General features: G+C 40.9%; 1 protein-coding gene across 1 annotated transcript in view; it reads left to right on the top strand.

Moving 5' to 3' along the window:
- Positions 1–25,656, top strand: part of EHD4 (EH domain containing 4) — a 59,298-nt gene that overhangs the window by 7,084 nt on the left and 26,558 nt on the right. Inside the window, exons 2-3 of the mRNA XM_075927200.1 lie at positions 5,981–6,157; positions 19,526–19,623. Of these exons, the coding sequence (XP_075783315.1) occupies positions 5,981–6,157; positions 19,526–19,623 (275 nt within the window). The remainder of the gene's footprint in view (positions 1–5,980; positions 6,158–19,525; positions 19,624–25,656) is intronic.

Below are 25,656 nucleotides of genomic sequence, written 5' to 3'. Positions count from 1 at the left end.
CAAATACTTGCTTTTAAGCATCCCTAATTTTAAGAATGTTTTGGGAAAAAAAAGTTTATTGTCCAAACATTGCTATGTATGCACATTAAGTAACCAAAAAAAAAGTGTAAATCTTCTTTATAGGTTTTGAGTCCATGTAATACATTTCCAAATCAATGTATTTTAGGGCAAATTAGGTGAGAACAGATATTTTATGGCTCTTCAGATGTTCTGTGCTCTTGAATTCAAGGGACAGTTTTGGCGAATAACTTGAACGTTTAAGCATTCCATTATTCTTTGCAGGACTTTAAAAAAAATATATTTTTGGTGCAACCTTCTTTTGTGTAACCTCTTTACTAAACATTTTAGGGACGAGAGTTAAGCTATGTAGTTAACTGCTGTGAGTGTAGAGCTTTGACAGAGAGAAGGGGAAAATACTTTATTATAAATAAATATTGGCTGATATTTTTTTCCAGCAGGCTTTTCATAAGTAAAGTTTAATTTATACACAAAGTCATAAATCCATATCATTCTTGCTTCAACATTTAATGCTCTGCTCCTTCAAGAACAATTGGGATTTGAAAGATGGAAAACCATTTTACCCCTAAAAAATACTCCCTGTACGGTTTTTTCCACTGAATCTGCAAAACGCTCAAGATTAAGTTTGTGAGTAGTCCCACTAAAGTCTCTTGTTTAAAATTAAGCACATTGTTAAGTGTTTTCCTGGATTAGGGGCTGAATGGATGAAGGAAGTAGGTAAGGATCATGAGTGCTGACTGTTATGTCTTAGTATTGGGTTCTTATTTTCATGTTCAAAAGTTTTGATTTTTAGAAAACCAGAATTCAATTTTTGCATTGTTTACAGTCAGTATAGTGTAGACATTGGGAAAAAAAGTAAAATTATTCTGGTTGCAGGTGCTAATTTTTCCCCCTTTCCTCACAAACTGTAAACGCTAACTCCTCAACACCAACCCTATGCAGAATGAAATCAAATAAAGGAATGCTGACCAGATTTGAAATAATTTGAACAAATTTTTACATGTCTCTAATAAAACTTCAGCTGCACCCTTGAAATACTGCTGATTTTTTTTGCTCTTAGCGCAAATGATCAATGTAGTTTTATTATCCCATGTGGTTATTGTACAGTAGTACAGTACTGAATTGTTTGAACATCTGACACTATCAGGGAATGTCTAAATGAATGCATAATTTAAAAACTGAAACAAAATGTATTTTAATTCAAATAATAAATCCAGTAAACATTCTTATTTATCACTCTTTTTTCCTTATTAAAAACAAGGATATTTAAGGTTTAATCTGTGTAACAGCATTCCCTTAATTATTCTGTTATTCCCTCAATTTGTCATGGTTATTATAAAGAGGGAAGGAAGTACTATTGATTCAGTACCTCTTGGCAAGAGTTTGTAAAACAAAAACAAACTCATTTTTTTGTAGGTCGAGGGAAATAGGGACAATTCATATCAAACAGGAACTAGCCCTTATGCTTTTGTAGTCAGCTATAGTGTTTATTTTTTTGGTCTGTTTAGTGATCAAATAATTTCTACCCTACTCTAAAATTTCTTTTATCAAGACTCATTTTTTATATCAATGTGAAGTTTAAGCATTTTTATACTATTAAATAGATGTATTTTAAAATGAGAAGGGTTTGACTTTTAAAAAAAACTTATCAAGGCAAGAAAATTCAGGATTAAAGCTGTTTCTCTTCTTAATCTGCCAAGTTGAGCTTTGTTATTACATGTAGTATTAACCAAATGATGCAATAGCACATTTTTTTTGTTTCCCATAGCCAGTGTCAAGCATTGAGGCCAGATTTTAAAACATTTGTATCAAAGTTTCACTTTGAGAATGTGGGAGCACATTAAATCTGGGGTTTGCAAAAGGATATATGAATATTGTATATTTAACTAGATTTTAGGGAAGAACTGACAATAGCCCTGTGTCCATCATGGTTAAGATAAGATTTCTGATACTTTTTAATCTCTGTGGATTTGTGTGAAGATGAAATTTATCTTTCAGTGACATCAAATGTCATGAGTTTTCTTTCAGAACAGAGTTCCCACACTGAAACAAACATCCTCTGCCTGGACTAAAGAGCCCTGTTCATAAAACAAAAGGCAGTTTTTTTGAATGTTGGCTATTTTGAGCAGGGCGGCCCTCAGGGAGGAAAAAAACCCTTCTATTGTGTGTCCACATGTCATAACAATTGTTAGCTACAGCATCCTTGCTTACTGTTGCTGAGAAGCAGAAAGCTTGTGTTGAAGTGATGCACTTTAAAGACTGACCATCATGTTACGAACTCTGTCTAACCCTTGATACCTCTAATTTTTAAACAAAGTTTCGCACAGTTTGGCTTCAAGCTCAGGTTAGAGGTCTTAGGAAGACCTTTCCTTACAAGTGCAGGAAGACTGTACCTCATATAGAACCTAAACGTGAAATTCACAGGATGCGTGTGTGGCATGAAATTGTCTGACACACACATGCTATTTTTAAATAGTTTTCCTGTGACCTCTTGGCCAACTCTTCTATTGATCTTTGCTAACATGGCCATGAGGTCACTAACCTTATAAACCTGGGTATTTTTCTGTGTTAACATAATATATTGTTAAAAAAAGACCTAGTTTTTCACTCTTAGTGAGACTGACCTCTCTTTTCATGTGGCTGGGTGTGATTGGTGTTTGTACATTGACAGGAAACATGCTAAAACTTGCAGCTGGTAGTCAAGACTTGGTTCTATTCTGGACTGAGTCACAGACTTGCTGTATGACTGTGAGCCAGTCACTAAACTACTTTGCCAGTTACTTTTCCTGTCTGCAGATATGCATATTTTGTCTTACCAAGGTGTTACATATCTTTAGTATTTCTAGCATGCATATAGAAGTGTAGTACCGGGTCAATTGTGAGAGGAATACTTTGTGAAGAATGGCTTGAAGTCCTTGGATAACATTTAGTTTCTTGAATTTAACTTTTTTGTATTAGTATTATAAGACTTGTGTTCTTTGGGTTCTGTTGAACTGAAGGCAGAGGGAAACAGGAATTGTTTAACAAATGGAAATGCTCCATGGAATTTATATACACTTGGGCTACGTCTAGACTACAAGCCTCTTTCGAAAGAGGCTTTTTCGAAAGAATCTTTTAAAAAAGCCTCTTTTGAAAGAGAGCGTCTAGATTGCAACCACTTCTTTCGAAAAAGCTAGCCACCTTTTCGAAAGAGAGCACCCAGGCAGTCTGAATGCTCTCTTTTGAAAAAACCTTGTTTGCATTCAAGAATGCCTTTTTTCGAAAGAGCACTTTTGAAAAAAGGTGTTCTTCCTCATAAAATGAGGCTTACTGAGGTAAAAAAAACCCACCGTGTTCTTTCAATTTAATTTCAAAGGAACTCGGCAGCAGTCTAGACGCAGAGGAAGTTTTTTTGAAAAAAGGCCACTTTTTTTGAAAAAACTCTGTAGTCTAGACATACCCCTACAGAAGACTTGAAGTAGGGTTAAATTAGTGCTGTTCCATAAATGTTCACACAACCTACCAAACCATTGCTAAGTATCGACCCCCAAAGTAGCAGCTTTGTCAGAGCCCCCACCCACTGAATGCAGACCATTCTGCTGTTTGCTGTCAGGGCAATGGTACTACCACTAACCCTGAATAACAAATGTTGATTATTTTAAGCTGTTGACAGTGGCAACCCATAAACCTAAATTGTAGTTAGCCACTGTTGGTTTTAAATGTACCAGTACTATGAGAAAACTGTATACCTAGTCATTCTTGATTAATCAGATTCTCTTTGAGGGAAAATCTTGAACTACTAATCCTTAGTTGTTTTCCTACATGCCGCTCTTCAGGGGCTACTTCTATGATAGTTCTATTGGTTGATGTTGTCAATAGGGATTTAGAGCACAATTGTCTTGAAACTAAGCAGGGCTGATTGTAGTAGTTCTTTGCTTCTCTGAATCTGGAAAATGGGGTAAGTCTGTGTGTGCTGCAAACGCACATATTACTTAATAACTGAATGGGCATAGGGATTCTTTTGCAATTAATGTTGGCCTTGCGTCAGGAACACTTCCTCAATCAGAAAAGCGTGGGAGCTTGTCCTAAGACATAACAGTCAGCACTCATGATCCTTTTAAATATGTGGTTAAGTTTCATTGAAAACAAGCACTTAAGCTGGCCTGTGAAGGAGGCAGTCCTTCCTTTGGCAGTAGCCTATTCCTAGCGATTCAGAGGGAGGTGGAAAACCCATCATAATGCTGCTAGGCAATTGTAAAGGGTTGTACTAGGAAAAAATTGTCTTCAACTGAGGTGCATATATGTGCTTGAGAGCAGAAATTCGTTCTGCAACAGGAACTTAATTAACAATTCTGTTACACAATTCAGACTGAAATTAATCTCCCCTCCTCCCCCTTGTGTTGGCTCTACAGGTGTAACAGAAGAAAAAGTTACCTATGTAACTCACTACAGTCAGCAAATACAACTGAATTCAGCTACCAGTCAGATCTGTTTAGGAACTTGGTGTCATTTTCACATGATTGCTTTTATTACCATACCCATGCACTTATTGTAAAAACCCCTCTCTCTGTAGGAATTGCTGTTAGCAGTACACCTGCAAGATTACATACATATGTAGTAAATGAGACTTCCTAATACAGTAAAACTCCGATGGTCCGGCATCTGATGGTCCGGTACTCCTGATGGTCCAGCACCATCAGGAACCCGGAAGTGCTCCGGGCAGCCGGACCATTGGAGCTGCTCTGCCCCCAGCTTCCCCAATTCAGTCGCTGCTAAAACTGACCAGTGGCTGAATTGGGGAAGCCGGGGGCAGAGCATCTGGGGCGCTGCCGGGTTGGTCCTGTAGCGCTGCCCCTCGGGGCTGCGGGACCCAACCTGGCAGTGCCCCAGCTGTTCCCATTCAGCCACTGCTGAAACTGACCAGCGGCTGACTCCAGGAAGCCCGAGGCAGAGCTGCTCTGCCCCGGGCTTCCTGGAATCAGCCCCTGATCAGTTTCAGCAGCGGCTGAGTTGGGGACACCTGGGACAGAGCAGCTGGGGTGCTGCCAGGTTGGTCTCGCTGCGCCAAAGGTTGGCGCTACCAGACCAACCCAGCAGTGTCCCAGCTGCTCTTCCCTAGGCATCTGGATTCAGCTGCTGTTGAAACTGACCAGCGGCTGACTCCAGGAAGCCCGGGGCAGAGCAGATCTGCCTTGGGCTTCCTGGAGTCAGCCGCTGATCAGTATCAGCAGCGGCTGACTTGGGGACTCCTGGGGGCAGAACAGCTGGGGTGCTGTCAGGTTGGTCTCACCGCGCCAAGGGTCGGCGCTACCAGACCAACCCGGCAGCACTCCATTTGCTCTGCTGCAGGCGTCCCCGATTCAGCCGCTGCTGAAACTGACCAGCAGCGGCTGAATCAGGGATGCCTGGGGCAGAACCGGACTATCAGAAGGGGGGGGCTATGAGGGGTCTGGGGTGGCATCTCCCCCGCCCCAGGCCTCTTATAGCCCCTCCTTCCGATAGTCCGGCAAATCTGATAATCCGGCACCCCCTGGGTCCTAAAGGTGCCGGATTATCGGAAGTTTACTGTATATGAATTTTTCTATTTGCTAGCAACACTTATGTGCAGCAGCATACCTTGAGTTAACTACAACTTGGCGTAGTCATGCTTGAGTCACTTAGTAGCCCCAACTGGTAAAGTGAATCTTATAGTTGAAGGCATGTTTTTATCTATGGATTTACAGGGAAGGATTGACTTTCATCATTTTGACATTATCTGACTTTTGGGAGTGGTTGCAATTCCAGCTTTACACTCTCATACCTATTTCTAGCCAAGAAAAATATTGAAATGCATAAAAAGCTGATCCCTGATGGTGATTGGACTGAGGGGGTATATGTCTTTTTAATTTTGTTTCTTTAATATGATTATAAAGAAAACAGCATTATTTTTTTTACTTCAGTGCTTGCTCATCTTCCCTTTCCTTTTTGAAATCCCCTTCCCTAGGTATCTATTAGAACAGGATTTTCCAGGTATGAGGATTGGTCCAGAACCTACCACAGATTCTTTCATTGCTGTGATGTATGGAGATGCAGAAGGCAGTACTCCTGGAAATGCACTGGTTGTGGACCCCAAGAAGCCATTCCGTAAACTCAGCCGCTTTGGAAATGCTTTTCTGAACAGGTAAGGGCAGGCTAGTTACTGGCCTTTTGCTTTAAAGTTTAAAATTCCGTCCATCTTACCATCTCTGTCATTTACCATGATTACCATTTTCTGCTATATTTCTTTCCAGCAATACAAATGGTATATATTCAGAAGCAGAGACCAGCAATTGAGAATTGCTATATAAATTAATATCTAAAGATTGACTTGACATATATAGTGAATTTTGAACATGGAACTAAATGTATAAAATTGTAACAGTTGACTGTGAAGGGAAATAGCATGCAATAAACAAATATTATGAAGGTCAGATTTACACAAAAATATAAATTTAGTGTATATTCAGTTACAGGAATTGTAAGTGTCATTATGAAAATTAATTCACAAAAAGCTGCTTAAAGGTTTCTACAGGCAGCGGGTCTTCTCTACATTAGAGAATGGAACTTGTAGATTAGCACCAGTGTATGTGCCAATGGAAGTGTGTGTTCACACCAGCTATGCTCTTTTGGGTACAGGTTGGTTGTAGTTTTGGTCTGCATCCATCATCATGCTCTTTTACATTGTTACTTTTGTGCTGCCCTCTGGCTACCATGGTTCCTGACACATCGCTCTAGAGCAGTGGTTTCTGAAGATTTTAAAGTAGTCCTAGAAAGGATGACATTGAAAATTTTCACATAGTTTCTGAGCACTTCTAAGCTGCATGTGATGAATTTTGACAAGTGGAATAGATTAAGACAATTCTTAACTGTTTTGATAAAACAGAGTAGTATTGAGGTGTGAGTGATGTATTTGTTTTGTATAACTATGGGATCTTTAACTGGTTGTAAGCTTTGCAGCCTGCAGCACTTAGCCTGTATATTTCTGTTTCGGTTCAAATCCCACAGCCCTTGCTGAGTTAAAACTCAGTGACTTCAGTGGACTGAGTAAGCCTTTCAGGAACCAGTCTTATTTTGTTTTCCTGCCGTACTCGGTGATTTCAGGATATGCAAGACAAATTAGGTTAAACTGGTTCCCTTCTAACACAAGTGCTTCCTGATCTGCTGATAAATTCTGGCAGTATTATCTCATGCTGTTTTATTTATGACTGCTTGAAGCCAGGCAGATTTCATTTCTTAGCAAACTGACATTTATGTAAATTGCTATGGCAGCATCCTGCATAGCTGCTATGAAGCTTTTTTTTTAAATGTATTTTTTGTTACATACCCTCCCGCTATTGTGATCAAAGCTCTGGTCTCCACTGCATGTTCCTCTATTCTTCTTCCACAAGATAGTGTAGTGCTGGGTATTATTCTGTATACCAAACAGTATTTATATAATACACTACTGATTAAAAAGACACATAGCAGTAGTGAACATTTGTTGACCTAAATAGGACAACCTAGACTCTTTCCAAAATCACACCCTAGTTAACTGTTAATTGTCTCAGCCCCTGAGTTGCACCAAAGGAAAGTTGTGTTGCTGGCTAGAAAAAAAAAGTACAGTAATTCCTCATTTAACTCTATAGAGGTGTTTCTGAAAATGTTCATGCTAAGCGAAAATGTGCTATACAGGGTCAATTTTCCCATTAAAAATAATGGAAAAGGTGGGGGTTGCGTTTCAGGTGGTGGTGGCAAAGTCAATTTTTTGTTGGTGCTCAGTCATCAATGTCAACATTAGATATCTAGCAACACAAGATATCTAGCACCACAAATCACCACGGTTTGTTAAAACACAAAGATAAACACGTGAGTGAGAGGAGGAGTGCTGTGACTACATGTATTCATCCGCTCATGCATATTACCACTGTTTTCACCAACTTATACCACCACACGAAGTAGTCTGCCATTTGATTATTTTCGTGTTATTTTGGGGACGGTCATGTTGTTCGAAAAACGTTCCCCCCCAAAATCGTGCTATTGCGAAAATGTGTTAAGTGGGCACATGTTAAATGAGTAATTATTGTATTGGACATGGTTGGTGACTAAATTATTAAAACACATGCACTGTTTTGGTTGTCGTTGTGCAAGATATTCTACTACAATGCAATTTCCAGCAGCCTTTACCTCCCTAATACTTACAAGCTTGCCATCAGTATGTCCAAAGTCCCTGCAAAAAATGATCATTCATCTGTTACTCTGATCATGTTACTCTTTTTTTTAAAAAATCCCTCAGCTGACCCCACTAAAGAGAGAATGTGCAGGAAGGAGTTTGGGTGAAGGGGGGGTTGTGACCTGGGGCAAGTGATTGGGGTGCAGCAGGAGATGCAGGGTCCAGGTTGGGGCATGAATATGGGTGCAGGAGATGATTCTAAAATGATGGAGGGATGTAGGAGGGTGTGCAAGGTCTGGGAGTGAGTTGTGACCTGGAGTCAGGGTGCAGCAGGGGGTCCAGGGGTTTGGGTTGTGACCTGGGGCAGGAGCTTGGAGTTCAGGATATGGGTGCAGCAGTGGGAGTGCAGAAGGTTTGGATTATGTGGAGCAGGGGAGCAGAAGGGAGGGACTGAAGGTTAGAGGGAGGGATGGGTTAGGGTGGCAGAGGCAGACTGTCTGGGAAGCGCTTACCTAGGTGTTTCCTGGCCAGCAGCCCAGTTGGACCCTCATGCAGTCTCCCTTTCTGTCTTGCTCCTTCTCTCTGTTCAGAGCGGCCGGCTGTGGGGGCCATGTGCTGCTCTGAGCACCACGAGCCTGGAGCTGGAAGAAAGGGAACTTTGCGTTCTGCCTGCCCTGCAAATAGGCAGCTCCCATTGGCCAATTTCAAGCCAATGGAAGCTGCGAGTTTGTGCTGTGGGTGGGGCAGAATGCAAAGCCTCTCCTCCCCTGCTGGCTTGTCACAGCATCAGACACACACATGGCCCCCACATCCAGCTGCTCTGAGCAGTGTGCTGGGGTGGAGCAGCCAGGAAGGCTGCTCAAGCATCTGCTTTGATGCAGGCTAGATCTGGCAGGTTGGTGGTCTGGATCTGGCCCGCGGGCCATATTTTGCCTAGCCCTGGGCTAGGCAGTGCTGATGACAATTGTCTGGGCATGTCACCTAGGAACATAGCACACAAATACAAAGATACTCTACATATCTATAATCCATAATACAAAGGGGATACAAAAAAGATGATCATACTTGGGCAAATTGTAACATTTTCAGAGATCCCTTATACAGCATATTTGGTCAGATTCTTGGTAGTTTTATAGTATTGGTATCAATAACATCACAAATTGTACTGCATATTCCATACAGCGTCACATCCTTTCTTTTTTTTAAAAAGTCAGCTCCCTCTTAAAGACGCATGTTCCACAAGGCTTACACAAGTCAAATGTAACATAAGAGAGGAAATAGTGATTAAGAGAATGGAGAAGTTAGCAAACAAAGAACGTAGCAGTGCCATCAAGAATTGGACATAATGAATCTACCTGGTGAAATTGTTATGCTTTTATTCCTCCCTGCTTTTTGTTGCTTTTGATAGTAGTTGACCTGTATAAAACTAAATTATAAGTTCTTAGGTTTAGCAATGGTACTACTTATATGTCCTGTTTAAAAAAAAAAAAAAAAAAAAAAAACACCTAGCTAGCATTTTCTTGAATGCTGATGCTTGAAGTACTCAAGAATGAAAACTGCTACAAGGTTACAGAAAAAATTGTATGATAATATTCTGCTTATGAGAAGTAGCATGCAGTATACACCCAAAGAGTTTAAGATGTAAGTGCAACCTTACTTTTGTGGGAGGGTTTTTTAGCAGTCTTTATGTTCTCAGTGTAATTTTGCATATGGATTATTCAGTAAAATTGAATGTAGCTTTCTGTCTTCAATTAAAACTCAATCTTCACTTTCAGATACTGAAACTGCTTTTTAGGCAGACTTTCTGAAATTGGTGCAACCCAAAATAATTCTAAATTTCGCTCACTTCTGATTACCATGTATGTATGCAAATGAAATATATTCAAATCAGGAATGGCATGAAATGGAAGATGGTGTATGTTGGTAAATTGAATTTTGTAGCATGGCACTTCTTTGCTCCTTCTTAATTTATTATCACTTGAGATGGTTGGCATGTGCTGGAATCATGCAAGTAACCCAGGTGATTCTTTCTGCAATACACTTAAGGTGTCTTGTTGATTCCATTCTGCTGAAGCAGCCTCAATTTGATATCATTGTTTGTACTTGTATGTTTAATTTCAGATGTGGAAAATATGGAATGAAAATCTCATATATGGTGCTGTTTGGGATGAAACTTTTATTGCTTGTGGAACCACAATACTGTGTTTTAAAACAACTTTTGTAAATCTGTTTTTTGGTGCATGTCTGTTTGCTTCTGGACAGTTAAGTAAAAAAGTGTCAGAAACAAGTGTGTAGGAAACAAATGTGCTGTGATACTTATCTCAGAACTATGATTTATTACGTTTTAGCTGTATAACATAGCTTTTTCTTAAAATTTGTCATAAAAGCTGTTTAAAACGATCATGTCAATATAGTAGTTACTTGTATAGTTTGCAACTTTTATATGAAATATTAGGCTGACCTACTCTCTTTGTGGACATATTTTTGTAATGTGGCTCCACTTTGCTTTAAGGCCATGGACTATTCTAGGAATTGCACTTAGTCATTTCTAACTTCAATTTTCCTATTTTTCACCCCTTTTCTGTCTTGTACTCTTCCATATCCTATTAATGCTTCTTTTGTGATCTGCAGTGCTATCTCCACGTCTAACTGTAGCTCTTGTTTTTCCTGTATCCCTACTCATATTTAATTTGGCTTGTGGAGAAATTTGAACACTGTAGCATTGTTCTGCTGAAATAAAGGGTCTTCTTTCTCACAAGATATATTCTGAATTTTCTTGTTGCTACTAAAAAGCTGTCAGGCTTTCTATAGAAAAAATGAGATGGGTTAAGAAAAATGTCAGTTTCTACAGTATCTATGATATATTTTGAAGAGTTTGTGTATTTGTGCAAACTAAAGTAATAATTTGTAATTACCTACAGATACCAGATTTTGCATAAACAATTTTGCCACTTAAATTAGCTGAATACACTACTTTTTATGCCAGAATATGATGGGTGAAAAGTTAAAAAAAAATATTTTTCATCGGGTAAAATATCATGACTATTATGATTAGTGTTCATAAAAATATTTGCTAACAAAATTAAAATTGGGCCACCTATTCAACTGTTATTTTAGTGCAAAAAATGTTTACTGTTACAAATCACAAAATAATTCAAATTAGTTATGGAAAGAGTAATGAAAGCTTTGAGTTTCTGTTTCAAATGTACTATGTATGGTGGTAATTCTATAAAATGAATGTTAGAAGTTGAAATCCTACAAATTTAAAACTGGTCTTTTACTTCCCTTTTGCAAGCATGTTTATAAAAAATTCTCATAGACTCATAGACTTTAAGGTCAGAAGGGACCATTATGATCATCTAGTCTGACCCCCTGCACAGTGCAGGCCACAAAATCTCACCCACCCCTCCTAGAATAATCCTCTCACCTATATCTCAGCTATTGAAGTCTTCAAATACTTTGAAGACACCAAGATGCAGAGAATCCTCTAGCTGTGATCTGGACCCCATGCTACAGAGGAAGGCGAAAAACCTCCAGGGCCTCTGCCAATCTACCCTGGAGGAAAATTCCTTCCCGACCCCAAATATGGCGATCAGCTAAACCCTGAGCATGTGGGCAAGATTCATCAGCCAGACACCCAGAAAGTTCTCTATAGTAACTCCTATCTTCCCTCCATTGACCTATTTCCCATTGATAATGAATGGTCAATTAGTTACCAAGATCATGTTATCTCATCAAACCATCCCCTTTATAAACCCATCTAGTTTAATCTTGAAACCAGATAGATCTTTTGCCCCCACTACTTCCCTTGGAAGGCCGTTCCAGAACCTCACTCCTCTAATGGTTAGAAACCTTCGTCTAATCTCAAGTCTAAACTTCCTACTAGCCAGCTTATATCCATTTGTTCTTGTGTCCACATTGGTATTAAACTTAAATAATTCCTCTCCCTCCCTGGTATTTATCCCTCTAATATATTTTAAAAGTGCAATCATGTCTCCCCTCAGCCTTCTTTTGGTTAAGGTAAACAAGCCAAGCTCCTTGAGTCTCCTTTCATAAGACAGGTTTTCCATTCCTCGGATCATCCTAGTGGCCCTTCTTTGTACCTGTTCCAGTTTGAATTCATCCTTCTTAAACATGGGAGACCAGAACTGCACACAGTATTCCAACTGGGGTCTCACCAATGCCTTGTATAATGGCACTAACACCTCCTTATCCCTACTGGAAATACCTCGCCTAATACATCCCAAGATCGTATTAGCCTTTTTCACGGCCATGTCACAATGGCGGCTCATAGTCATTCTATAATCAACCAGGACTCCGAGGTCCTTCTCCTCCTCCGTTACTTCCAACTGATGTGTCCCCAGCTTATAACTAAAATTCTTGTTATTAATCCCTAAATGCATAACCTTACACTTCTCACTATTAAATTTCATCCTATTGCTATCACTCCAATTTACATCATCCAGATCTTCCTGTATGATATCCCGATCCTTTTCTGAATTGGCAATAGCTCCCAACTTTGTGTCATCCGCAAATTTTATTAGGACACTTGCACTTTTGGTGCCAAGATCAGCAATAAAAAGATTAAATAAAATTGGCCCCAAAACTGATCCCTGAGGAACTCCGCTAGTAACCTTCCTCCAACCTGACAGTTCACCTTTCAGTATGACTCGCTGTAGTCTCCCCTTTAACCAGTTGCTTATCCACCTCTCAACTTTCATATTAATCCCTATCTTTTCCAATTTAACCAATAATTCCCCATGTGGTACTGTATCAAATGCCTTACTAAAGTCGAGGTAGATCAGATCCACTGCATTTCCTTTATCTAAAAAATCTGTTACTTTCTCAAAAAAGGAGATCAGGTTGGTTTGGCACGATCTACCTTTTGTAAAACCATGTTGTAATTTGTCCCAATTGCCATTAGCCTCAATGTCTCTAACTACTTTCTCCTTCAACGTTTTTTCCAGGATCTTACATACTACAGATGTCAAACTAACAGGCCTATAGTTACCCGGGTCGCTTTTTTTCCCTTTCTTAAAAATCAGAACTATATTAGCAATTCTCCAGTCAAATGGTACAACCCCTGAGTTTAGAGATTTATTAAAAATTTTTGCTAATGGACTTGCAAGTTCATGTGCCAGTTCGTTTAATATTCTTGGATGAAGATTATCTGGGCCCCCCGATTTACTCCTATTAAGCTGTTCAAGTTTGGCTTTTACCTCGGATATGGTAATATCTACCTCCTTATCTTTAGTCCCATTTGTTAACTTACCATTATCCCTAAGCTCTTCATTAGCCTCATTAAAGACTGAAGCAAAGTATTTGTTCAAATATTAGGCCATTCCTAAATTATCCTTAACCTCCACTCCATCCTTAGTAATTAGCAGTCCTACTTCTTCTTTTGTTTTTTTCCTATTTATATGGCTATAAAACCTTTTACTATTGGTTTTAATTCCCTTTGCAAGGTCCAACTCTACCTGACTTTTAGCCTTTCTCACTTTATCCCTACATGCTCTAACCTCAATGAGGTAGCTTTCTTTACTGATCCCTCCCATTTTCCACTCCTTATATGCTTTCTGCTTTTTCTTAATCACCTCTCTGAGATGCTTGCTCATCCACCTTGGTCTAACACACCCGCCTATACATTTTTTCCCTTTTCTAGGGATACAGGCTTCTGACAGCTTCTGCAACTTTAACTTAAAATAATTCCAGGCCTCCTCCACTTTAAGATCCATAATTTCTTTAGTCCAATCAACTTCCCTAACTAATTTCCTTAATTTACTAAAGTTAGCCCTTTTGAAATAAAAAACCCTAGTCTCAGATTTATTTTTGTTTATTCTTCCATTAATTTAAACTGAATTAGCTCATGATCACTTGAGCCAAGGTTGTCTCCTACAACCATTTCATCTATGAGGTCTTCGCTACTTCACCAAAACCAAATCTAAAATAGCATCCCCCCTTGTTGGTTCAGCAACTACTTGATGAAGGAATTCATCAGCTATCACATCTAGGAAAATCTGAGCCCTATTATTATTACTAGCACTTGTTCTCCAGTCTATATCTGGAAAGTTGAAATCTCCCATGATTACACAGTTTCCATGAGTATTTACTTCATTAAAAACATTAAAGAGGTCTCTATCCATATCCAAATTGGATCCTGGTGGTCTATAACACACCCCAAGCGCTATCCCAGGGGAGGATCTGTTAGTTTTCTTCCCCAATGTGATTTTTGCCCAAACGGACTCTGTCTTCTCCATTCCATCACTTTTTATTTCTTTACAATCTACCTCATCTTTGATATACAATGCGACTCCACCACCTTTACCCTTATTTCTGTCTTTCCTAAACAGCACATACCCTTCAATACCTGTACTCCAGTCATGCCTAGTATTCCACCATGTTTCTGTTATTCCTATATCTGGTTTCACTTCCTGGACCAATAGCTTTAGTTCCTCCTTTTTATTACCTAGGCTCCTCGCATTGCTGTACAAACATCTTAATTTTTGCTGTTTGGACTCATTCACATTCTTTACCCAATATGGCACAGACGTTATACCTCCAATATGACCTATTAGACTAGTATCCACCCCACTCTTCCTCATGTTCGTTCTCCCACCCCCAGCTATATCCTTTCTTACTTCATTTTCCTCCCTCTCAGTGTTAAAATCTGGCGTAGAGATTACCTGGGCATCTCCCAACCGTCTCCCCCAAATTCCTAGTTTAAAGCTCTCTTAATAAGTTGAGCCAGCCTCCATCCTAGAAGTCTATTTCCCTCCCTACTTAGGTGAAGTCCATCTCTAGAGAACAGTCCTCTGTCCATAAATGCCTCCCAGTGACCATACATCCCAAAGCCCTCCTTATATCACCACTACCTAAGCCATCTATTGCTCATCATAATCCTGTCACATCTTAGTTGTCCTTCTCTAGGAACAGGCAGAATCCCACTAAAGCTCACCTGAGCCTCAATTTCCTTAAGCATCCTCCCCAGCCTGGCATAGTCTCCCTTAATTCGTTCCAGCGAGAATCTAGCCGTATCATTTGTTCCTACATGAAGGATGATCAATGGATTCCTTCCTGCTCCCTTAATAATTCTCTTCAACCTCAGTTCCACATCTCGTATCTTAGCACCTGGCAGACAGCACACCCTTTTATTCTCTGGATCAGCTCTGGTTACAGGCCTATCTATTCTTCTCAATAAGGAGTCCCCAGTCACATAGACCTGCCTTTTCCTAGTGACATTGAAATTCTCTGGTCTATCTCTAGCTTCCTCTGGCTGCAAGTCCTTGCCATTCCTATTTTCCCTTGTAATCCTAATGCTCATTATTGGTGTTGTTTCCATTAAGTCTTCCCCTTTATCTGTGGGACTAGCCACTCTTCTCTTCTTCCTTACCCTTCCATCTTTATTATCTACCTGGTGTACCCCTTCTTCATTTTCCAGCTCCACATACCTGTTCTTGAGCTCTAGTTTTCCTTCACTGACCCATCTTTTCCTCTGCCTGGTCCTCTGAGTCATATGCTTCCACTGTCCAAATTCTATTACATATATTTCATTTCTTGAACTTTCCTATAAAATTACTTTGCCCGGTCAACGATGGGCCTCACCTGCTAGGTTCTAATAAAATATATGGTCACCTTTTATATATTGGCCATTGTTCTCCTTTTGTCCTCTTGATCATCCAGTTTATATTCTATATTCAACACTTGCATCTAATGTATAGTTACATTTTTGTATTTTCTTTTCTTTTGGTGCCTGTGTAGTATTTTTCCTCAATCTGGCTAGTTCTGTGCTTTTTAGTGCATTGTTTCCTTTATTATCTCTGTAGCTGGAAGTGAAAAGCATTGCTTTTTAATAGTGCCTTCTCAATGACCTTTCAAAAGCAGTGCATAAACTTTTAAAACCTTTATTTAAGTAGATAAGACTACTTTACTGTTTGTAGCATTTGCTATATTTAGTACTCTTTTGTAGTCTATAGTACTGTAATTATAGGAGATGCTGAGATATTTACTTGTGCTATTGGAAAGTCAAGGTGATTGTGTCTTTCTGAATCAGAAGTGATGGCAAATACAACAGATTGATTTCCTAAGTGATGCCTTTTAATGGGCACAAGCAAGGAGTTTCTCTGTGTATTCTCCCAAATATCGTTACTTCCAAAGGTCACCTAGAAAATAAGACAAGGCTTGAGTTTTTTTGATAGCTTCTAACTGAGTCCTTCCAGTTCTCCTGGATCAAGCTTCAAGATCTTCTTTCTTAGGAGCAGGAGCATATTCTCCATCTGGACTTGAAATTTCTGCAACTGACTGCCTGCAAACACATTTTGACTTTGGTTGTAGCATGTTTTGTTAAAGAGCCATGAATTGTATACAGTACAGTAGAGAGCAATCTTTTTCTAGACTGCTCAGAAGAAAATTGTTTTAGCATCTGCCTCCATCCCAGACTATTTACTATCATAGGCTAGTTTGGTCTTTAGGTACAAATTTCATTACTTGGCTATATCATCTTATATATCTGTTCAGAGGTTTTCCTTCTTCAAGCATCTGCTGTCTGAAGCAGCGTTTTCTTGGAACTTGAATCTACTATTTGCCAAGTTCAGAGCACTACTTTTTGAATTTTGAGAGAATGGTCACTGTGCTCTCTGCTGAAGAATACTGATATCATCAATAATGAGTAGTCCTGTGGCACCTTAGAGACTTAATCTCTAAGGTTCCACAAGACTACTTGTTGTTTTTAAAGTTTCAGACTAACATGGATACCCCTCTGAGACTTGATTACATTAATGTCAGCCATGAGAGTTAATGAGATCCAAGGCCTATTGGCTGACTCACCGTACAGTGTTCAGAAAGATAAGATGTTCCTACAAATTTGCTACATTTCTGCCTAAAGCTTTACAGGATAATTGTTTCAAAGGGGAAAAATCATCTATCTATATTTTATTCCTCTACATTATACATTTTTCCAAAGGGGGAAAGGCTTCACTATTCAGTTGTTATAGAACTCTTAATTACTGCTTAGATAAGTACTGTAGATGATATCATGAGCTTTCGTGGGCACAGCCCACTTCTTCAGGTGACCAGAGATCACGTAGAAAATAAGACAAGGCTTGAGTTTTTTGTTGATAGCTTCTAACTGAGTCCTTCCAGTTCTCCTGGATCGATCTTCAAGATCTTCTTTCTTAGGAGCAGGAACATATTCTCCATCCGGACTTGAAATGTCTGCAGTTGACTGCCTGCAAACACATTTTGACTTTGGTTGTACTATGTTTTGTTAAAGAGCCATGAATTGTATACAGAACAGTAGAGAGCAATTTTTCTCTAGACTCCAGTCATCTGAAGAAGTGGGCTATGCCCACGAAAGCTCATGATGCCATCTACATATTTTGTTAGTCTATAAAGTGCTACTAGACCATTTGTTGTTTTTTTTTCTGTACAGACTAACACGGCTACCCCCAAAGCTGCATAGCTAAGTTAATTCTCCTTATGCTATTCATGACAAATAGAGATAGTAAATCTAACGGAAAAGCTAACACTTCAAAAGTGTCAAAGTGGCTCATATTTTACATCCAAGCCTGTTATGAATCTGCAGATAATATAATATCCAAAGGTCTTAAAACATGTTTTTCTAAGTCAAAAGCACCGTGCCCGAGCAATTTCTATCACAATGGTGTATATAAGGCTGGTCCTTGGAGTTCTATGTGTATGTTTAAGTTGCACTACTCTCTTGATTTGACAGTTTATTATAGATTTGATATTTCTGTCAAAACCTGCCTTCTTCAGATTTTTAGAATCTCTAGAATTTTTACTAAGTGGAAAGGAACTGAAGCCATAGTTGTTTATATGCAGTAACTTTGCACCAAGCATTTGGTTTCTTGACATGGCAAATGTGTGACCCATTGTTGCCATCCTTGGTATTTTTAGTACAACCTCAGCTCTTCAAGGGAAGTGTTTATGTAAGAATATATGATAATTTTAAAATGAAAGTTTCTGGCTCTAATATGCTGCAGAAAAAAAGCCAGAAAATGTGAATGAAGTCTAGAACTCTAAAGGCAAATTAAATGAACACCAAATGTATTCTTTTTAAAAATTTCTTGATTGAATATTTGTACAGTAAAACTCTGTTGGTCTGGCACTCCTGATGGTCTGGCACCATTAGGAACCCGGAAGTGCTCCGGACAGCCGGACCATTGGAGTTGCTCTGCCCCCCGCTTCCCTGATTCAGCCGCTGCTAAAACTGACCAGTGGCTGAATCGGGGAAGCCGGGGGCAGAGCAGCTGGAGTGCTGCCGGGTAGGTCCCGTAGCGCTGCCCCTCGGGGCTGTGGGACCCAACCCGGCAGCACCCCAGTTGTCCCCAATTCAGCCGCTGCTGAAACTGACCAGCGGCTGATTCCAGGAAGCCCAAGGCAGAGCAACTCTGCCTCCGGCTTCCTGGAGTCAGCCGTTGATCAGTATCAGCAGCGGCTGACTTGGGGACAACTGGCACAGAGCAGCTGGGGTGCTGCCGGGTTGGTCCCACAGCACCAAGGGTTGGCGCTACCAGACCAAACCAGCAGCGCCCCAGCTGCTCTGTCCCAGGCATCTGGATTCAGCCACTGTTGAAACTGACCAGCGGCTGACTCCAGGAAGCCCGGGGCAGAGCAGCTCTGCCTCGGGCTTCCTGGAGTCAGCCGTTGATAAGTATCAGCAGCGGCTGACTTGGGGACACCTGGGGTAGAGCAGCTGGGGTGCTGCTGGGTTGGTCCAGTAGCGCCGCTCCTCGGCGCTGTGGGACCAACCCGGCAGCCCCCCAGCTGCTCTGCCCCAGGCGTCCTGATTCAGCCACTGCTGAAACTGACCAGTGCTTCCTGGAGTCAGCCGCTGATCAGTATCAGCTGCGGCTGACTTGGGGACACCTGGGGCAGAGCAGCTGGGGGGCTTCCGGGTTGGTCCAGTAGCGCTGAGGAGTGGCGCTGCGGGACCAACCCGGCAGCACCCCAGCTGCTCTGCTGCAGGAGTCCCCGATTCAGCTGCTGCTGAAACTGACCAGCAGCGGCTGAATCAGGGATGCCTAGGGCAGAGCCGTACTATCGGAAGGGGGGGCTATGAGGGGTCTGGGGTGGCATCCCCCCGCCCCAGGCCCCTTATAGCCCCTCCTTCCGATAGTCCGGCAAATCTGATAATCCGGCACCCCCTAGGTCCTAAAGATGCCGGATTATCGGAAGTTTACTGTAGTAAGCAATATTGAGACCCCCAGTGTTCACTGCTTTACAAACATGCTTTGCATGTTCTGTTTGTTATGAGAATATGCACTCCAGAGTGGGGGCATTTATACAGGCAATCTACTCAAGAGCTAGAGCTGCTTTAAGTAACTTTTTCCTCCTTCCTTGCAGGTTCATGTGTGCTCAGTTACCTAATGAAGTTTTGAAGAGCATCAGCATCATTGATAGTCCTGGAATTCTTTCCGGAGAGAAACAGCGCCTCAGTAGAGGTGAGTTGAAGCAGTCAAAATAACTGTTATCTCTACTGACCTGGTCTCCTGCATTGTGAATCTGGTTCTGCTAATCTCTCTTGAGGACTTGCTCCAGTGGTTTGGTAATGGTGCAGTTCAATTATTATGAAGGAGACCTATGTGTGAATTATTTCTTTTGGGGTCTTTGTGCCAAACAAAGGATATAAAGTCGATTGCAATCAATGTTTTTGGGTTAGTTGTAGAGATTAAGATCAATGTTCCATTCATAGTGGGTGGTTTTTTTATTGTGCTCAAATACAACAAAATATTTTAATTTAAAAAAGAAGCATTATGGACCTGGCTCTTGAAATTTGGCAGGGAGGCTAGATTCGTATCAGGGATGTGCCTTTTGCTGCCCCAGTGAGAAATCCACCTACATTTGGCCAAGTTAAAGGCCTTAACAAATGATAGTTTGCACGTGCACAGTAGACTCTTACCGATTTTAGCAGCTCAAATTTCTGAAGATTTTTGTGATCATTGAGCATGCTTATGTCTCTTAAAGCTTCTCTTCTAGTGCTGACCAGACTAAGTGTGCACCATCCCAGTAAAGTGATTGAGCAAGATTCATCCTCTCTTAGTTCCTGGAGTTGTCTATACTGCACTTGCATCATCCCCACAGAGTGATTGAACATGTTCCCTCCAGCCCAGGGCAACAGGGCAAAGCCAGACTTTACCAGTAATGGCTGCTGTGGGCTGGGGATCATTCACTGGCACTGACAACAGAAAGTATTTTTCCTTTGCAGTCTTGATTACTCTTCTGTCGGTCACCAGGCAGCTTGGAAGAAGAACCCATCTGATTAGAATGTAGATTTCAACAAGGCATCTAGAGGGACAGGGACTAGAGGGAGGGAGGGAAACTGGGGCTTGCTGAGCAAGAAGACTGAGAGCTGGGGGAGGAGAGGCAGGATTTGAGTGCTGCAGCAGGGGGTGGAGGGAAGATAGGGTAGGACTGGTTGCACAAGGTGACTGGTTTTGGGAGCCAGGAAAGGACTTGGAGCTGGTGAGGGAAACAGGAGGGTGCAGTACTGAATGTTCAGATACATGCCGCAATGTGTGATATAATGACTGCTCAATCAGTTCAAATACAGCTGCTGTTGGGTGTGTTTTGAGTATGGTATTGTCAAACGTGGGTAAATATTTGGTTTTATGCAGAACAGACTTGTGACTCAGTGCAGCTCAAGGACTTTGTGAACTGCTTCTTATTGAGAAAGGTTAAAAAAAAAACCTTATTGGGAAAATAGTTTAACAGATATTAAACTATATATACACTTGTTAAACAATTTTCAGTTGTGTACTAAGATTCAAGAGTATTCTTGAATTTGTATCTAAAATGTATTAACAAACTGAGTACACTTTGTGGATTATGGAGACTGTCCTCGGGCAATGAAAATTAACTTCTTGTCACTCAGGGCATGACTCCTCACATTTTTTCTTTCTGAAAGTTAGTGAAAGTTTATTTGTTTTGCTAGTTGTGTGAGAATTAAAGCTACTGAGAGATGCTTTATGCTTGTTCCTGACTTTGTTTTAAAAAAAAGTTGTATTTTAAAACCTTTAGGAGTAAGCATTGCCCATGCTGATTAGCAGGGCTCGCCGAACCACGGTGAGCCCCGCTCACCAGCTGCGCTGTCCATCGCAGAACCCGGCTCTTCCGGGTTACAATCTATTCGCCACGAGCGAGTAGATTGTATAATTTGTCGAGCCCTGCTGATTAGGAATGTTAAATTTTGATTAATCAAGTAGTCAATGGAATTTCCATCAATTAGTTGATAGGAGGTCTAATCCGAACTACCTAGTTCGTGCCGCGTTTAGCCGCGGGCACGGAGTCCGAACTAGCGGACATTTAAAAATGGCGGCGCCCGGCAATATGCAAATGAAGCCCAGGAAATTCAAATCCCGGGCTTCATTTGCAACTCCCGTTGCCTACATTAACCACCCTAGTTCGAACTAGGGTGGTAGAGTAGACATACCCTTATATACACTGAATTTGGTGGTCCTAGCTTTAACAGTTTGGGGAATAATTCTTGAACAAATGGACAGACAGGCAGACAAACTCTCAATTATATAATAGATTACTGACTATATAGACCTAATTAATCATGCTTTATTTCTGTCACTTCAGTCCAAACCTTAGATAATATATTACTGGTATTTTATCTTACCAACTGCTTATAACTAAAATTAGATGCCAGTTCATCCTCTATAGGAACTGCCATTTCCTTTTGTTTCTGAGCTGATTGTTGACTGACTGACTGTTTAGTAGCACACATTCCGTAACAGGAAATCTCCCCACCCATAGTGCTGGTTTTTTTTTTTTTTTTGGAAGAGTCACTTTTCTTCTCATTATTTCAAAATTTAGGAGTTTAACAACTTTTTTTGTTTTTCAGTTTCTTCCTACTTTTCCTTTTTTAAACTTTTTTCCCTTGTGAAACCAAGATTCCCCTCCCCTCAATAAGTTAATTACTTAGATGGGAAAGTATCGCACTTGTTCAGGTTGCTAAGTGAAATTTAATACCATCTGATGGCTAGTCTGAGATCTCTATCCACTGTCATAAGTATTAACAGTCACATTGGCAGTCTGATTAATTCAGTGACATTCCTGAAAAAAAAATTTGGTTGTGTTCTGACAACATGGTGAGCAACAACCTTCCACCATCGTAATATTTTGTGTGTGTATGTGCACTACAGAAGGAAATCTATTCTTTGCTTTAAGAACATAGAGTTAAAGATTTTATTCTTTTTCTATGAAGCATTTGTTGAGTGGTTTATCTATTATAAACATATGCAAACATAATTGCAAGAAAGACTTGACAGGTCTTACTATATTACTGGAAATAAGTAAAATTAATCCCTTGTTGACTTATTAAAATCCAATGTAGAAACTGTAATTTAAAATGGAAGCTATTAAGCGAACTTTGAAAAGAGAGAAAAATTTACATTCCACTTTCCAAGATTAGGTTCTGGGCACTTTTCAGAGCTAGTTTTATTTGAATACACAATTGTCCTGCCATTATAAACAAGCATAGATTCCATAAACTTTTTATGCTATCTAGTCTCTCATTAAATTTGCAGGAGATTTGAGGCAGAATATGTAAATACATAGCCATATGAAGCGGGGGTGGGGAAGAGTTGTATACTGTGGGCATCTTGCCATATGCCAGAAGTTGTGATGTTTGCTGAGCTATTTCAGACCTGTTGTGTTTGTTGCCAACAGAATCTGAAAAGAAAATAAGTATAAAGGAAGGAAGGATGTGGGGCACTGGAGTAGCTTCCATTTAAGTGACAACAAAACACATTTAGTAGCTCTTCCTGGATTACCATCAACAGTTAACTGCTTAAGTTAACATGAAATGAGGGTATGTCTACACTACCCTCCTAGTTCGAACTAGGAGGGTAATGTATGCATACCGCACTTGCTAATGAAGCCCGGGATTTGAATTTCCCGGGCTTCATTAGCATAAGCGGGGAGCCGCCATTTTTAAATCCCCGCTGCTTCGAACCCCGTGTAGCGCGGCTACACGGGGCTCGAACTAGGTAGTTCGGACTAGGGTGCCTATTCCGAACTACCGGTACACCTCGTTTCACGAGGAGTACCGGTAGTTCGGAATAGGACCCTAGTCCGAACTACCTAGTTCGAGCCCCGTGTAGCCGCGCTACACGGGGTTCGAAGCAGCGGGGATTTAAAAATGGCGGCTCCCCGCTTATGCTAATGAAGCCCGGGAAATTCAAATCCCGGGCTTCATTAGCAAGTGCGGTATGCATACATTACCCCGCTAGTTCGAACTAGCGGGGTAGTGTAGACATACCCTGAGGAAGCAGACATAGTATAAAAAAAATCTTGGCTGCCTGATATTGTTGAACCATGACGTATATGTAAAACAGTGGTGACTGATGTCTGTAAGAGGAGGCCCAGGGAAGGGTGTGTGGGGACACCCCTTGTATCAATTAAAGTTTTAGGAGGAGTATAAGGGAGCAGTGCACCTCCTGAATGCTACCACAAATCACCTGTGATGTAAAATAAGTTTATCCTATGTTTCCAGCAATCTCTGACGATACAATTGCTTTTTTGTTGGTGTAGCACTCAGAGGCCAATCCTTGATGTTAGCAACTGTACTCCTCTGTTGCAAATTAGGGATTGTCTACACTGCCACTTTACTGCACTGTAACTTTCTTGTTTAGAAGTGTGAAAAAATCGCTCCCCACCCCGAACTCCCAGCACTGTTAGCTACTCCCCTTATAGAGGTAGCTTGCTTACTGATCTGGGAGAATGCTCTCCCAGCATTGGTGCCAGGAGCATACTGCCATGTCAAAGCGCTGCTGCGGCTAGGTTTTAAACGTAGACATGTAGATAAAGCCTAGGTTTCACTGGGGTTCAGGTGGATACTTAAGGCACCAAGGGTTTTAGAAAGTGTGTACAGTGGAAGGAGGCAGAAAATTGTTTCTTTTGCACCTTGAAATAATTACAACTCTAAAAAATACCTAAACTTTTGCATCTGGTTCTGCTAAAAAAAATTGATTTAGAGTAAGTGAAAAGATGCAACTAATTGTAATGAAATATAGCATGTAATATATATAATACAGCATCTGGTTTGAGCTCAGTAAAGGTTTCTTAGCATAGTTCTAATATCTTATTTTTGCATGAGTGTGCTAGATTTCTAATGGAATTAGATTAGAGGGCAAACATTTGGAAGATTTTAGAGCTTCTAGTTTTTGGTTTCCTATACTAGGTACTTTTCAAATTTAAGGACGTCATAATTTAAATAACAGACGTAAGGACAAACTCTGCCCACTGATGCAACTGCTATGTGCTTTATGGCAGAACTAGCAGACTTTACTCGGCGTTGCCCGGGTCCTTCAAAGCAGGGCCTTAGGAATGTGTAGGGGGAAAGGTGTGGGAGGCTGGGGGCCAAGGCATGTTCTTTCTCCCCCAGCACCCCTGCCCAGGACCACTTCTCCCCCTCCTCCCCAGGCTGCCCATGGCCTGTTCTGTCCCACTCTTTGAGGCCGTCCAGCATCTGTTCTCTTCCCCCAGCCCAGGCCATTCCCTCCAGCCCGCCTGAGTCCTGTTTTCCACCCTTCAGCCTGCTTGGGGCCTGCGGCCAAGGACTGGGAAGTGGGGGAAAGGGTCTGGAGCAGGGGGGGCAGTTAAGATGGAAAAGCCCTAGCCCTGTTGGCCATTCCCTGGGTGGTATGGCCGCCCCCAATGGACACTCTGCAGGAAATAGCTCTCACCAGCAGGCTTGCTACTCCCAGTGGCCACACTCAGAGTGCGTTCCAGCACTCCCTTTGCATGGTATGGAAAACTGTCCTTTTCCCAGGGCTTCTGATTGTCCTGGCACCTCCAAACCCGACCTTGTTTTATGTTTTAGGAGAAGAGGAAGATGCATACTTAATGTGATGGCTCTAGCTGTTACCATTTCGGAGGCGTTCTTGAACATATGAACTCACAGAGACAGACAGACACTCTAAAATACATTTAGAGATTTGGCACTTAAATGTTTCCATGTAAATCTTTGAGTGCCTAAACTCTGCCTGTAGCCAGTTTCCTATTGGAAAGCATTGGCTGGTTGACTGCTCATAGCAGGCATTTTGGAAGCATCACAGCTAATGATTCAGTGCATTTATTTTTCTTGTGACTATTTACTGAAGTTTTTTACAGATGGCCAACATCTTCAGCCATGCTGTGGATGTTAGCAATGTTCCCTCTAACATTTTCATCCATCCACGTGTGGAATAAATTGTATGTGCACTGAGGGATGTAAGAATGTACGCCACCAGAAACAAAAAATCTTACTGTTGGCACTCTGCAAATCAGTTGGACAGCATTGGAGTCTCTCCTGAGTAGTCGCACAAGTGCATAGCTTATAGGAAACACTGCTAAGTAGGTATTATTTCAGGAAGAATGAAATGACTTTTGCAATGGATACCATTTCTCCCTTTTGTGTTACCTGCTTCATAGAGATAAGAAATTAATAATATAGAGAAGGGATAACAACACAGTACAAAGATAAGGAT

The sequence above is a fragment of the Pelodiscus sinensis genome, chromosome 4, assembly GCF_049634645.1.
Source record: "Pelodiscus sinensis isolate JC-2024 chromosome 4, ASM4963464v1, whole genome shotgun sequence".
NCBI lineage: Eukaryota > Metazoa > Chordata > Testudines > Trionychidae > Pelodiscus > Pelodiscus sinensis.
This window is presented reverse-complemented; position numbering and strand designations above follow the sequence as displayed.